At 36.2% G+C, this 11,556-nt stretch overlaps 1 protein-coding gene across 1 annotated transcript in view; it reads left to right on the forward strand.

Annotated features, from left to right (window-relative positions):
- Nucleotides 1–7,754, forward strand: part of LOC121874250 (glutamate receptor ionotropic, NMDA 2A-like) — a 71,829-nt gene extending 64,075 nt beyond the window's left edge. Inside the window, 2 exon segments of the mRNA XM_042378343.1 lie at nt 2,584–2,623; nt 5,404–7,754. Of these exon segments, the coding sequence (XP_042234277.1) occupies nt 2,584–2,623; nt 5,404–5,517 (154 nt within the window). The 3' untranslated portion in view covers nt 5,518–7,754.
- Nucleotides 7,755–11,556: the final 3,802 nt, after the last annotated feature.

Here is an 11,556-nt window from a genome sequence, read left to right on the forward strand (position 1 = left end):
TGTTTGTGACGTGTGTGTGTGAGAGAGCAAAGAATGTGTTTGCCAAGCCTATTTTATTCTTTTTATTTTTATATAAATTGTATTTTTGTGTTATGAGTGAATAGTTTTTATGTACTCATTCAATATTTTGCTCAATTTGAACTCTTTTTTAATTCCACATACAGTATATATATATATTTTAATATAAATGATATATTTGTTATTGATTCATTAGGTATGATAATATGCTCTCTCCCTCTCTCTCTTTTCCTCTCCTAAATATATAATTAACAGTATAAGACCTCTCTCTCTCTCTGTAGCACAAGAACCGTGTCATTCATAACCTCGAACATAATAATAATACCAACAGCCAGTACACACACTACCTCCGCCATAAATACTTCCCCCATGACAAACCCAAAATTGCAATTTGCTCAAAGCTAAGGACGACCCTAAATGCTAATTAGTTATTTTCTTATTTGTTTTATTAATTAAAAATAAATGAGGATGAATTCCATATGACAGAATTCAGTATGTCTTTATATGGTATTTAAAGGCTAATTGTCGTACCTTATCGTGTGGACCAAAGAATTACAAGTATTTTTCACCTTTTTATACATATGAATGATTACACTTGCAGTTCTAACTCCCCCCCCCCCCATATAAATAATTATAAAGTGTTGCTTCTTTACCTAACTCTTGATTATTACCTTCTCTTATAGATAAATTGATCTAAACATCGACAAGTGTACGACTACCCTGGGGAGTAATGTACCCAGGGTGGGGCGCGCTACGCACACAGGTGTAAAGTGTGTGTTTGAGCCCCATTAGATGAGGCGGGGTGATCGGGTTCCTCGAGAAACACCAGTAACTCTGGCGCCCCGCCCACTTTTACACCGTCATGTGTAGAGCAAGCAGTTGTACACCCCACCCAGGGTACATGACCAACCAGGACTACACGTACATCTTATAGATAAATAATCACAATGTTTTTATTCTGATAATTCATATTGATCCTTTTTCCTTTTCATAAAAGAAAACAGTTAATGAGATGTTTTCACTAATTATGTGATTATTTAGCAAAGGAACTATATTTTCGTCTTTGTTTCTTGTGTCCTCTTAGTAAACACGATTGCATGTCTAATGAGCCTCAGTCATAATTTAATAGGCCCCAGTCATAATTGACCTCGGTTCTAATTGGCCCCAATGCTAATAAGCCCTAATGTAATCAGGGCCTTTTGGGATTGGTGGCCATAGGACTCAAGCTTAATAGGACTGGTATCCAGTTCTAATAGTCTGGGCAAATTGAGACCTATTACCACAGGAGCTCATTTGACTCATCCCACCACTAAACACTAGAAATTTAAATCCACAATACATAACATAAAGTCTTTTAAAATCTGACTCATCATTTGCACATCTTAAAGTAATTATTATTCAATTTTTTTTTAAGTCTTCTGCCTTCGAGATTACAATTAGTGAACTATGTTTCATATCCTCGACACTTGAAGCATCTAAAACTAAAATCTAAGACACATTGATAATAGTCCTGACCGAATTGATGCAACCAAAACAAAAACAACAAATTGCAAAAACAACAATACACAGCTTAACAAATACAATAGCTTTAGAACACTCGACTATAATCACAACTAAGAACCAGAGTTTGAAAATATTCCCATTTCATGTAAAATTGATTCAACTTAATGCTTAGAGTTTGGTTTTTAATACAGTTTATAACTTGAACCAATAAGACAGAGTTTGTAAGTGCAATTGAAAATACCAAATGATGAACTGGGCTTGAGGATGTTAAAACTGAGTACTGTACTAAACAATATCCAGATCCATTATTTAAACTATAGCCCATACATCAAGCATAACATATACTGTATAACTTTATTTACCTAAAAGATCCTTAGAACAATTGCTGATGCTGTGTTGTTGTAAGGATATGAATGAGTTCTTACCCTAATAATAAAGATTTCTGAAGCACCTTGAATGCACAAACTGTTTCTAAATTGATCAGTAACTATATTCAGTAATCTAAAACACATATTTCTTATTATATACTGTACAGTCAGATATATATAGTCTACATAGGCATTATTTATATGACATTTTAAATAAGTGCAATTTGAGAACAACAACTTTTAAAGAATCAAATCACTAGATATACATCAACTAAATTATCCCCCTAAATCCTTCACATGTCTACTATATCCATAATCTCAATACAGGACAAGTGAGATCAAAGCTTCCAATTGTGACTTTGTAAATATTATTGTGTTTGATATGTGTTAACTGTGTGTCTTTGTGTAAATCCCTAAACATCCGGAACCCATTAACTCATGTCTTCAGTTCTTGTGTGTGACATTAATGGATATTTTTTTCACTTTCCTTTTACTGTGTCTGTGTGTATGTCCTCACAAGTCTGATTATGTATGTTAACTCTGACGTCATTCTACGTTTTCTATTCACCAGTTTATTGAAATGTTTATTTTACGCATAATATATTCTATTTCCTTCTCCTTCATCTCTTTAGCTGGCTGTTAGAGCTCTGTTTATTGTGCTTGTATTAATATGTGTACTTTTCTCTCTTTTCAGAGCATCAGTGGAAATAAGAGAAATAGCGGAAATGGAAACGGTATTATAAAGGTTTGATATATTAACAGTGTAAATAAAATCTTTTGTAATCCAAGTTCAAAGAAAGATGTAGAGCTTAGGTCTTAACTCACTTGCATTTGTACGACTGTCAATTAAGAACTTTGTATAACTATAAGTGTTGAGTGGCTGTTGTGAATCAAATCCCACTGGAGTATCTGGCTCACTATTCCAACACTATTACCACTCACATAACGATGCTCATGTAGTATGTTTACATTTTGTCAGTATAGACGACTGAAATCACCCCCCGTAGGTTCTTAATCATAATCTTGGTGGTGTTGTAAACTTTATGCCATCGTGTAAATACATTTCAGCGATAGTTATTTGTTTTTTGTAGTCTTGTTGCTGCTGAGAACATATTGGCGGATGTGTGTGTGACGCGACTACTCTCTTTGGTTCTTGTGATCATTTTCCATCGGGTTGATTTTCCTGTAAATTAGACTTTGAATAAGCCCTTATGAAGAGAAATATTCAGCTGGTTACTGCCGAGCTTTCTGTACTCATTTTGGTCCAGGTGTTTGTCGGTCTGTATAATACTAATTACTGCTTAAAACATACAGGCCATCTCTGGACTTCATAATACATCAGACTCAACATACAATATCTTTCTGGAGCAACTTTACATGCATTCGCTTTCAAGGTTAATTAACTGATGCTGTTAAAATCCATGATGGCGGGTCTTCGTGTAGGAGCTGGTGAAGAAGGTGTCTCATACAATATTCAGTTCATTAAATTTTTAAGATATATATATACTGCCTGAGTTGGTGTTTATTGATATCAACATAATTTACTCTTGATGGTGTAATGAGTCACTCTGTTCTGCAATGAAGGATTATATTAAGCCTTTAGGTCATGTAATTCGTAACATAATATCTGTTTCAGTCATATGGCAGCTGGAAAAAATGAAAAGAGTAAAATGTAGGACAAGAAAGGTGTCATAAGTGTGGTTCAGGAAATTTTTTTCAAAAACTGCCCCATTTTTTATATGATGAAATATTCAGTATGGGATCCAGGATATATTCCCAAAGATAGCTCAAGTGTTTCAAGAGACTTTCAATATGTGTAGATGAGAATAGTATTGTTATAGATGTCATATCACTTCCCAGAACTAAGGTTTAGATGATTATGACCATAAGGAGACTTGAGGATATGATTATAACACAATCTTCATCCAGACAGGTGACCGAGTTAGATGTTAAAGGAATCTTTCTTTATTTTGTGAAGCTTTAACCGCATCTCGGTCATACAGTATAGGTATAACCATAAGGGAGATTAATTACTTGATCTTTTACATTATATACAGGCAGGCGGAAAGTATCCCCCAAATGATACCAAAAATCTTCAACCATGACACTATTTATCCAGACTAAACTATGAGTATTTTCAAGACAATTCAACTGTATACTGTACTATACTTAATGATGAATTCAGAAGTCTCTCTCAAAGAATACCATTCTTTCAAAAAACAAAGTTGTAGCATTTTACGGAATTTCATAAATCACTTCTTAAGAATTTGAGATGTTGTACAAGATTATTATGTGTTGAAAATACAGTGCTGTATATATGTATAATACCAGCCAGAAATTCCAAGATCCTGTATAGAGGGACGATAAAATGATGGTTTCAAGAGGCAGTTATTAAGAGTAGTTCTGTTGTTGATGTGTTTAGAGATATACATCCTCTAGTTAGACTCTTCGTTGCCTAATACAGTACTAACACCAAGTTGAGTAAGTAATGCAAATTTTAGCTGAGCTCTTGAAAGTGTTTGAGTAAATATAAACGATACACTCGGGTATCCCTGTAAGCTACTCTCTCAGATATCTTCCAGTTATATACAACAAAGGGTGTTCCTCCAGTCGCAGCTTCCAAAGTCTGAGTGTAATACAGAAATTATTCTGGGAGACAAATATGTTGGGTAAATCCTCCCATTGAGCTTCTGTTCAAAAATATATTCCAGTAGGCAGACGTTCATAGTTATTACATCCTCGTAGAGCTTCCATACAGAGACTGTCACAAGAAGCCTTCCATGGAGTAGATACTCGAAGAAAAGTGTTCAGGTTTTTTTTAGGTAGTGACTTTTTTGTATTTATTGTATTTCAGGAAATATTTTCCAAGGATGAGCTATAAGTGGAGCTCCCAATATAAGATATATATATATTGTTTGAAGGTTTCCAGAGTACAGATGTTCCAAGATGAGGTTTTAAGAGCGCTTCCAGATAATGATTTAATAGCAGGAAAAATTCAATGTAAATGATGGTCTAACAAAGGTTTCAGAAGGGATTTTAGGTAGAAGGTCTCAGGAGAGCTTCCAGAAAGTTTTCATATAGAGGAATAATTACAGGAAACAAATTGTGTAAGGTATTTTTGAGATGGACAAAAAAAGGAACTTCTATTGTACCTGCATAAAAAAAATTGTGAGATAAACAGTCTGAGATACAGATAATGATAGAAAGAAGGGAGAGACTAGTACAGATATGTTATAAATATCAGATAGGAGAGAAAAGGTGATATAGCTAATGTAATGAGCCCAAGAATCATATCCTGGGTCCCATATTATGTTGGCTATGGGACAAAAACACCACCATGGTAATTATCAGTCCCAAACCCAATATGTAATAATCTTACTATAATTCCTGTATAATCTCACCATAATTTTATTGCACTGCCATGATAATTACACTATGATTTATATTTAATTTTATATAATGTGTTTTTGTTGTTGTTGTTTTGTTTTTTATTCCATAATAAAATCTGTTCTAGGCTGAAAGATCAATCATGTTAGCTCATTATGAAGTACTAAACATGCCAGTCTCTCCTGAACGACCAGTCATGTCAACCTATCCTGAAGTACCCAGTCATGTCAACCTATCCTGAAGTGCCCAGTCATGTCAACCTATCCTGAAGTACCCAGTCATGTCAACCTATCCTGGTGTCCTGAAGAACGAATCATGTCGGCTTCCTGCGTTCATAGTCAGTTTTCTTTGTTTAGAAATGTTCATTGTTGATCAGGAATGTTCTGTACTGATCATGCATGTTTAGAATTGTTCAGAAACTAAGCAGGAATATTAAACTGATCAGGAATATTAAACTGATCAGGAATGTTTAAGTAATGAGGAATGTTAAAATGATCAGGAATGTTTAACTGATGAGGAATGTTTAACTGATCAGGAATATTAAACTGATCAGGAATGGTCAGAAGATGGTTAGGAATGTTCAAATTATACTCAGAATACAATATGTGAAGAGGTTACAAATTTCTTATATAATCTCAAAATTCACTGACATTCTCTGAAGATATTTTGACTCCTCAAATACCTTAGAAAATAATTATTGTACTACATAAAATACTTGAACAATATTGATAACACTGTATTTTTTTTATAAACTCTTAAGACCAGCTGTATTTTCTACTAAGGGTAGTAAGTGTCTAAATAATTCTTTAATTCTCATTTACTGTCAGTGTTTATAATACAGTAATGCTTGTAAAGTCAGGATCAGTTTGTAACTTAGTAGAGAACGGTGTCATTTGTTTATGATAGAATGGTCGTTTGTTTATATTTTGCTTTTTCTTCTTGTTCTCGTGCACATTCAGTGATCCGTGTGTATGTTTTTTCGCGCATTATTGTGAGCCGTCGACCGTCACCTGATCTGCCATGTTGAGCGCTGGGCATCATTGCTGCACCTACCACTGTTACGTGTTCTAGTTTTATGTTTTGTTTACTTTTTTATTTCTTACTTTTTTGTAAAAACGGGAAGGGGGAAACTGGGCTTGGAATCACTGACAATTGTGTTTCTTTTTTTCTGTCTCGTACGCACCACTGCCCGAGGCTTGACACTATTTTTCCTCCCCAGTGTAGTGCGTAAACAAAGGTATATTTCCAGTAAGGGTTTGGTGTAATAAACAGTCAGTAGCCTTAACTATTGGTGCCATCTATTGAGGGGAAGAACTAAACAAGTAAACACTGCTGCCTAAGAGCCACAAGATGGAGTTTCAAAGATTCCTGTGTTACTTTTTCTCCTGAATAGGGAATTTGATAATACATTTGAATATGGAAGAATTTCAGTCCATTATCAAAACCATTTAGGCAACTATAAATGTATCAATGCTTAAGTGAGTCGGTTAGATGGCTTCCCACAGTAATGGTCGGGGGAAATTTAACGTGCGAATCTCTGAGGATCTTACGGCAGAATAAGAATGGGGAAAACACTGTATATTTCATTGACAGAATAGAGTAGGAAAATCAGATTTACGCATAATACTGAGAAGGAATAATTCTTTCCTGAATGGGTTGTCATTATTTTTCCTTGTGTGTGCTTCAGCCATATGTGCGCGCGGGCCGTGGCGCCGCCGTTCTATAGGGGTCCTAGCTGTTCTCACGACCCCTGTAAGGTCCTTGCCTACCACGTTACCTCAGGTCAACTGGGGTCAGAGGTCATGCCATGGTGCAGTAAACTACCTCCACAACAATGCGACACAAATTCGACCCCCGGGAAGAATCCGATATTGTTCATTTTAGTTAAAAGGAAACCCGGATATAAAAGGACCGCTAAAATTCCTGACAACACGGTGACCTAGATTCGATGGGAAGTACCTAGACAACCACGAATATAATACTAAAGTACCCTTAACCCCCAGAGGTCAGGTTAACTGGTGTCAAGGGTCAAGTTATAGTAAGTATCCAACTGACTTCACAATAAAACAACTAGGGTTTAATCACATGAAAAAGGTCCCTCTGGTCCCTTTTAATTCAAGTTATTATAATTCCTTCACCAAATTTTGATATCAGTCATTTGTTTTGTGTTTCTCTGACTGCTGCCCTGGGTCATACTCCCTCATAAACCGGATTTGAAAATGGAAACCTTTAAAAATCTAGTTGACTATAGTATATTATTGTGATTCATTTAATGTCCAAAACTCTCGGGTGTTTAAACCCTCTAACACTTGACCTCCAACACTTGACCTCTAACACTTGACCTCCAACACTTGACCTCCAACACTTGACCTCTAACACTTGACCTCCAACACTTGACCTCCAACACTTGACCTCCAACACTTGACCTCCAACACTTGACCTCCAACACTTGACCTCCAACACTTGACCTCCAACACTTGACCTTGACCTCCAACACTTGACCTCCAACACTTGACCTCCAACACTTGACCTCCTAACACTTGACCTCTCAACACTTGACCTCCAACACTTGACCTCAACACTTGACCTCCTCACAACACTTGACCTCTAACACTTGACCTCCAACACTTGACCACTAACACTTGACCACTAACACTTGACACTAACACTTGATCAAGACCTAAAAACAGATCTGTAACTGTTTAAACTGAACCTGTAACATTAAAACCGAACCTGTAACAGTTTAATCCGGGCCTGTAGTTGGAAGCTGGCCTCTAAGGTCCACAGTTGGCCTGTAACAACGTGGTGGTGACAGCCTTCGTGGGTTACAGATGAAAATGGGAAATGAAGACGCTTGTAACATACTTAGTAGATAAAATATTATGTGTCCGAGCTAGTTAGTCGATTACAGGTACTGCTCTTTCAGTGTGTGTGTGTGTGTGTGTGTGTGTGTGTGTGTGTGTGTGTGTGTGTGTGTGTGATTTTTTTGTAAATGTTGCTAAAAAAAGTACCTTGTATTAAAGGGGAAAAAATAGTATTGCCCCCTTAATTGAGATCTTTTTCACTCAAGAATTATCTGTTTTTTCCGTGTGTATATTTCTTTCCCTTCCTTTACCTCTAAACACTAAGATGATCTTTAGGTATTATACTGCCGCTTCAAGTGCTGTCTTGCAGGTTACTATTATTATGGTTATTATTACGCGTGTTAAGGGCGAGGCACTGAGCTTTGACTCTTACTCAAGCTTCGAATTACAGATTCAGTCACATTTCCAGAGGGGTTTGGGTGGGGGATCTTGTACGATCACCTACAAGAGTCCTGTCGCCTCTCCTCCTGAACCACTAACACCAAGATTCAGACTCATGAACCCAAAGCAGTAGACTGATGCATTATTTTGTCCATAAATACTTTGGATTCATGAGTCTGAATCTTGGTGTTAGGGGTTCAGGAGGAGAGGCAACAGCACTTTTCTGGGTGATTGTAAGTTCATAGTCGCCTTTACTGTATCATGTAGTGAAAAATAACATAAATCTTTAATTAAAATCATATAACATGCTGTAGTGTTTATATACTTATACAAGACAAAAAAAATCATTTATATCTTTATATCACATTTCAGAATATATACAGTATAATCCTCATTATTACAGAAACAAGACAATAATTTCTGCAAAATACTACAACTACAAAGTGTCTTTATATCAACACTCTTAAGTCCACCACAGAACATTCAAGATTTCTCTCAGATACAAGTTGTACAAGGGAGTGTGAATCTCTGTTTTGTTTGGAATGATTTAATACACAAACAGTGGCGATACTTATGTGTTCATATATGCTCATATCCCTTGTTTATAACCGATTCCACACTAAGAAACCTTCAGCTCACACACAATGGCTTTAAGTATTTGTTTATGAATGAAACTTTAAGAAATGCCCTTTACATTCCATCACCTCATCACTGAGGGAACCACTGTTCTTTAATTTTAAGTTTTCCCATAAAAGAGTGGAAATGGACCTTAGAGGCACTGTTCATTAAGTGTTCTCCCGAGCTACACTGTCATAAGGTGTGAACTTTTCTCCCATATGAATAACTGATGTAAATACAGTTTCAATAGCCACAATAAAGGTACAAAAACAGTCAAGTTAATATGTTTGTTTTCACGCTTCACACGTTCTTCAATTTTATGAAAACAGATGAATATTTGGTGTGTATTTTTCCCTGATCTGGGTATGAGTTCATCTGTCTGTCTGTATCTCAACAAAACTTTGAATATGAATTGTTTTCTTTTCACAAAACTTGGCATTCAGATGAGGAGTTGAAGACCCATAACAAGTCAGTTTCATTTGAAGGTGGTCATTGAGAGGTCAAGTTCAAGGTCACAGGTCAAGGTCACATGCCAAGGCTTTATAGAGTACTCAACATCTCTCTCAGATTCATTGAAACTGTTATGTGGATTTTATTGAAACTTCACATGTAAGTTTATCAATGACTCTCATGTTTCATCAAGTTAAGTGTTTCTTTTTAATTTACTATATCTAGAAACAATATTGTACCCCCTTGTACCCCCAAACATGTTCATTTTCAACCTTCTAAACTCAAACACAATATAAACATCTTTCCAAACACACACACACCAAAAAATGCTTCAGAAATGCGACATGAATCTGTTTCCCACTGTTATTGTTCCTTCGTTTTCTTCCACTTGATTGTCACTTGTTTCAGTAAGGTCAACAAACTGTGACGTCATTGGTGTTCCCAGGGATGGTGTGACTATACTCGTCCCGTTAATCTTAAGAAAATCATGTGAATATAAGACAATTATGTTGACAATAATAAAATGGTGATTAGTATGTGTTTTTTGAGTATGTATAAACTTAAATATATCTTGATTCTTCATAAATTAGGTGTTTTTTTTTATTTTTGTGACTATTGGATCATTAATCATAACAATTAGATTTATATAAAAAATTTTGATATTCATGGTAAATTTGGAGGTTAGTTCTGAGTTACAACAAGAAGTAAGGAAAACTTTTGAGTAAAGAATTCCTTTGAATTTTGCTCAACAACAAATTTGATTCGGATTAGTTAAAATTTTTGTGGAGTAGTTAGATGCGCTCAGGGTTCATAATTTATCAACTGACGACAATAGCAAGAGATATACTCGACTAGGGATACAGTTTCAATAATTACATTAATATCGTAATTGGTTAAATTTAATTAAAATTATTTGTGTTCTTGTTGAAGACTTGTAATATTTAGTGTCGAGTTTTTGTTACATTGGTGTAGAAGAATATGCTAAAGGATCACTGTTAAAACATTGACTACAAACATAACCACAAATCCAATTATTTTTTCAGCCTACAAACCAGTCGGACCTATCCAGACTTAACCCATGGACCCTAGAATGGTATAGCCCCGGTCCTGTTCGTGGTAATGTTCTAACACTGATTGTCTTGCACAAAATATAGCTCATTTTCTAAGATGATTTAGTATTAGATAATATATTTGAATACGAGCATATGTTTAAGTAACCATGGAAACTCGACTAAATATACAAAGATTGAATTTAGTATACAGTCAACCCTCACTTTACACGGTTAATGTAACCCACAGGGTGCCGCGGAAAGTGAGGAACGCATAAAGTGAATAACATAACATATGGGATTAATTGAAATAGAGTCCAGGCCGACCCCCAAACTCCACTTTTTGACGACACACAACTATGTTGTAGTAAAAATATTATCTTAACTTTATGATGGCATGCACACACAATTAATAATTAAGAGAAATATCAATAATATTAGGTTTTTTAACACTTACATTAGTAGAAAAGATGGCTGGGCACACGGGGATGGGCGGTTGGTTCCGAGGCAGAGGGCAGATTATTGGCCCTCACCTGTATCACTTGTATCAATTGTATCACTATCCACCACAGAGGCTTGCAGGGCCTCTTTGTCAAACCCCCCAAAGTTCATATAAGTCCATATCCTCACTATAATTATCACTATCACTGACTTGGGCCGGCTGTAGTGGGTGGCGGGTGAAGAACTGGTAATGTTTTGATGACTGGGCGACCTTGTGCGCACCATGTTCGCGCCTCTTACACAACATGGCGGATGGCGGGAGGTTTGGATCCAAAAATGGCGCGGCTTGCCAGCCGCTCTCCGCGTAATGGGGTACACGCACCGCGGAATGTGAGCATGTTAGGTTCTGGCAGGGCACCGCTTAAACGTGGAAACGCGGAATGTGGGACCGCGTAAAGTGAGGGTTGACTGTATGTT

The sequence above is a fragment of the Homarus americanus genome, unplaced genomic scaffold, assembly GCF_018991925.1.
Source record: "Homarus americanus isolate GMGI-L3 unplaced genomic scaffold, GMGI_Hamer_2.0 scaffold55640, whole genome shotgun sequence".
Classification (NCBI taxonomy): Eukaryota; Metazoa; Arthropoda; class Malacostraca; order Decapoda; family Nephropidae; genus Homarus; species Homarus americanus.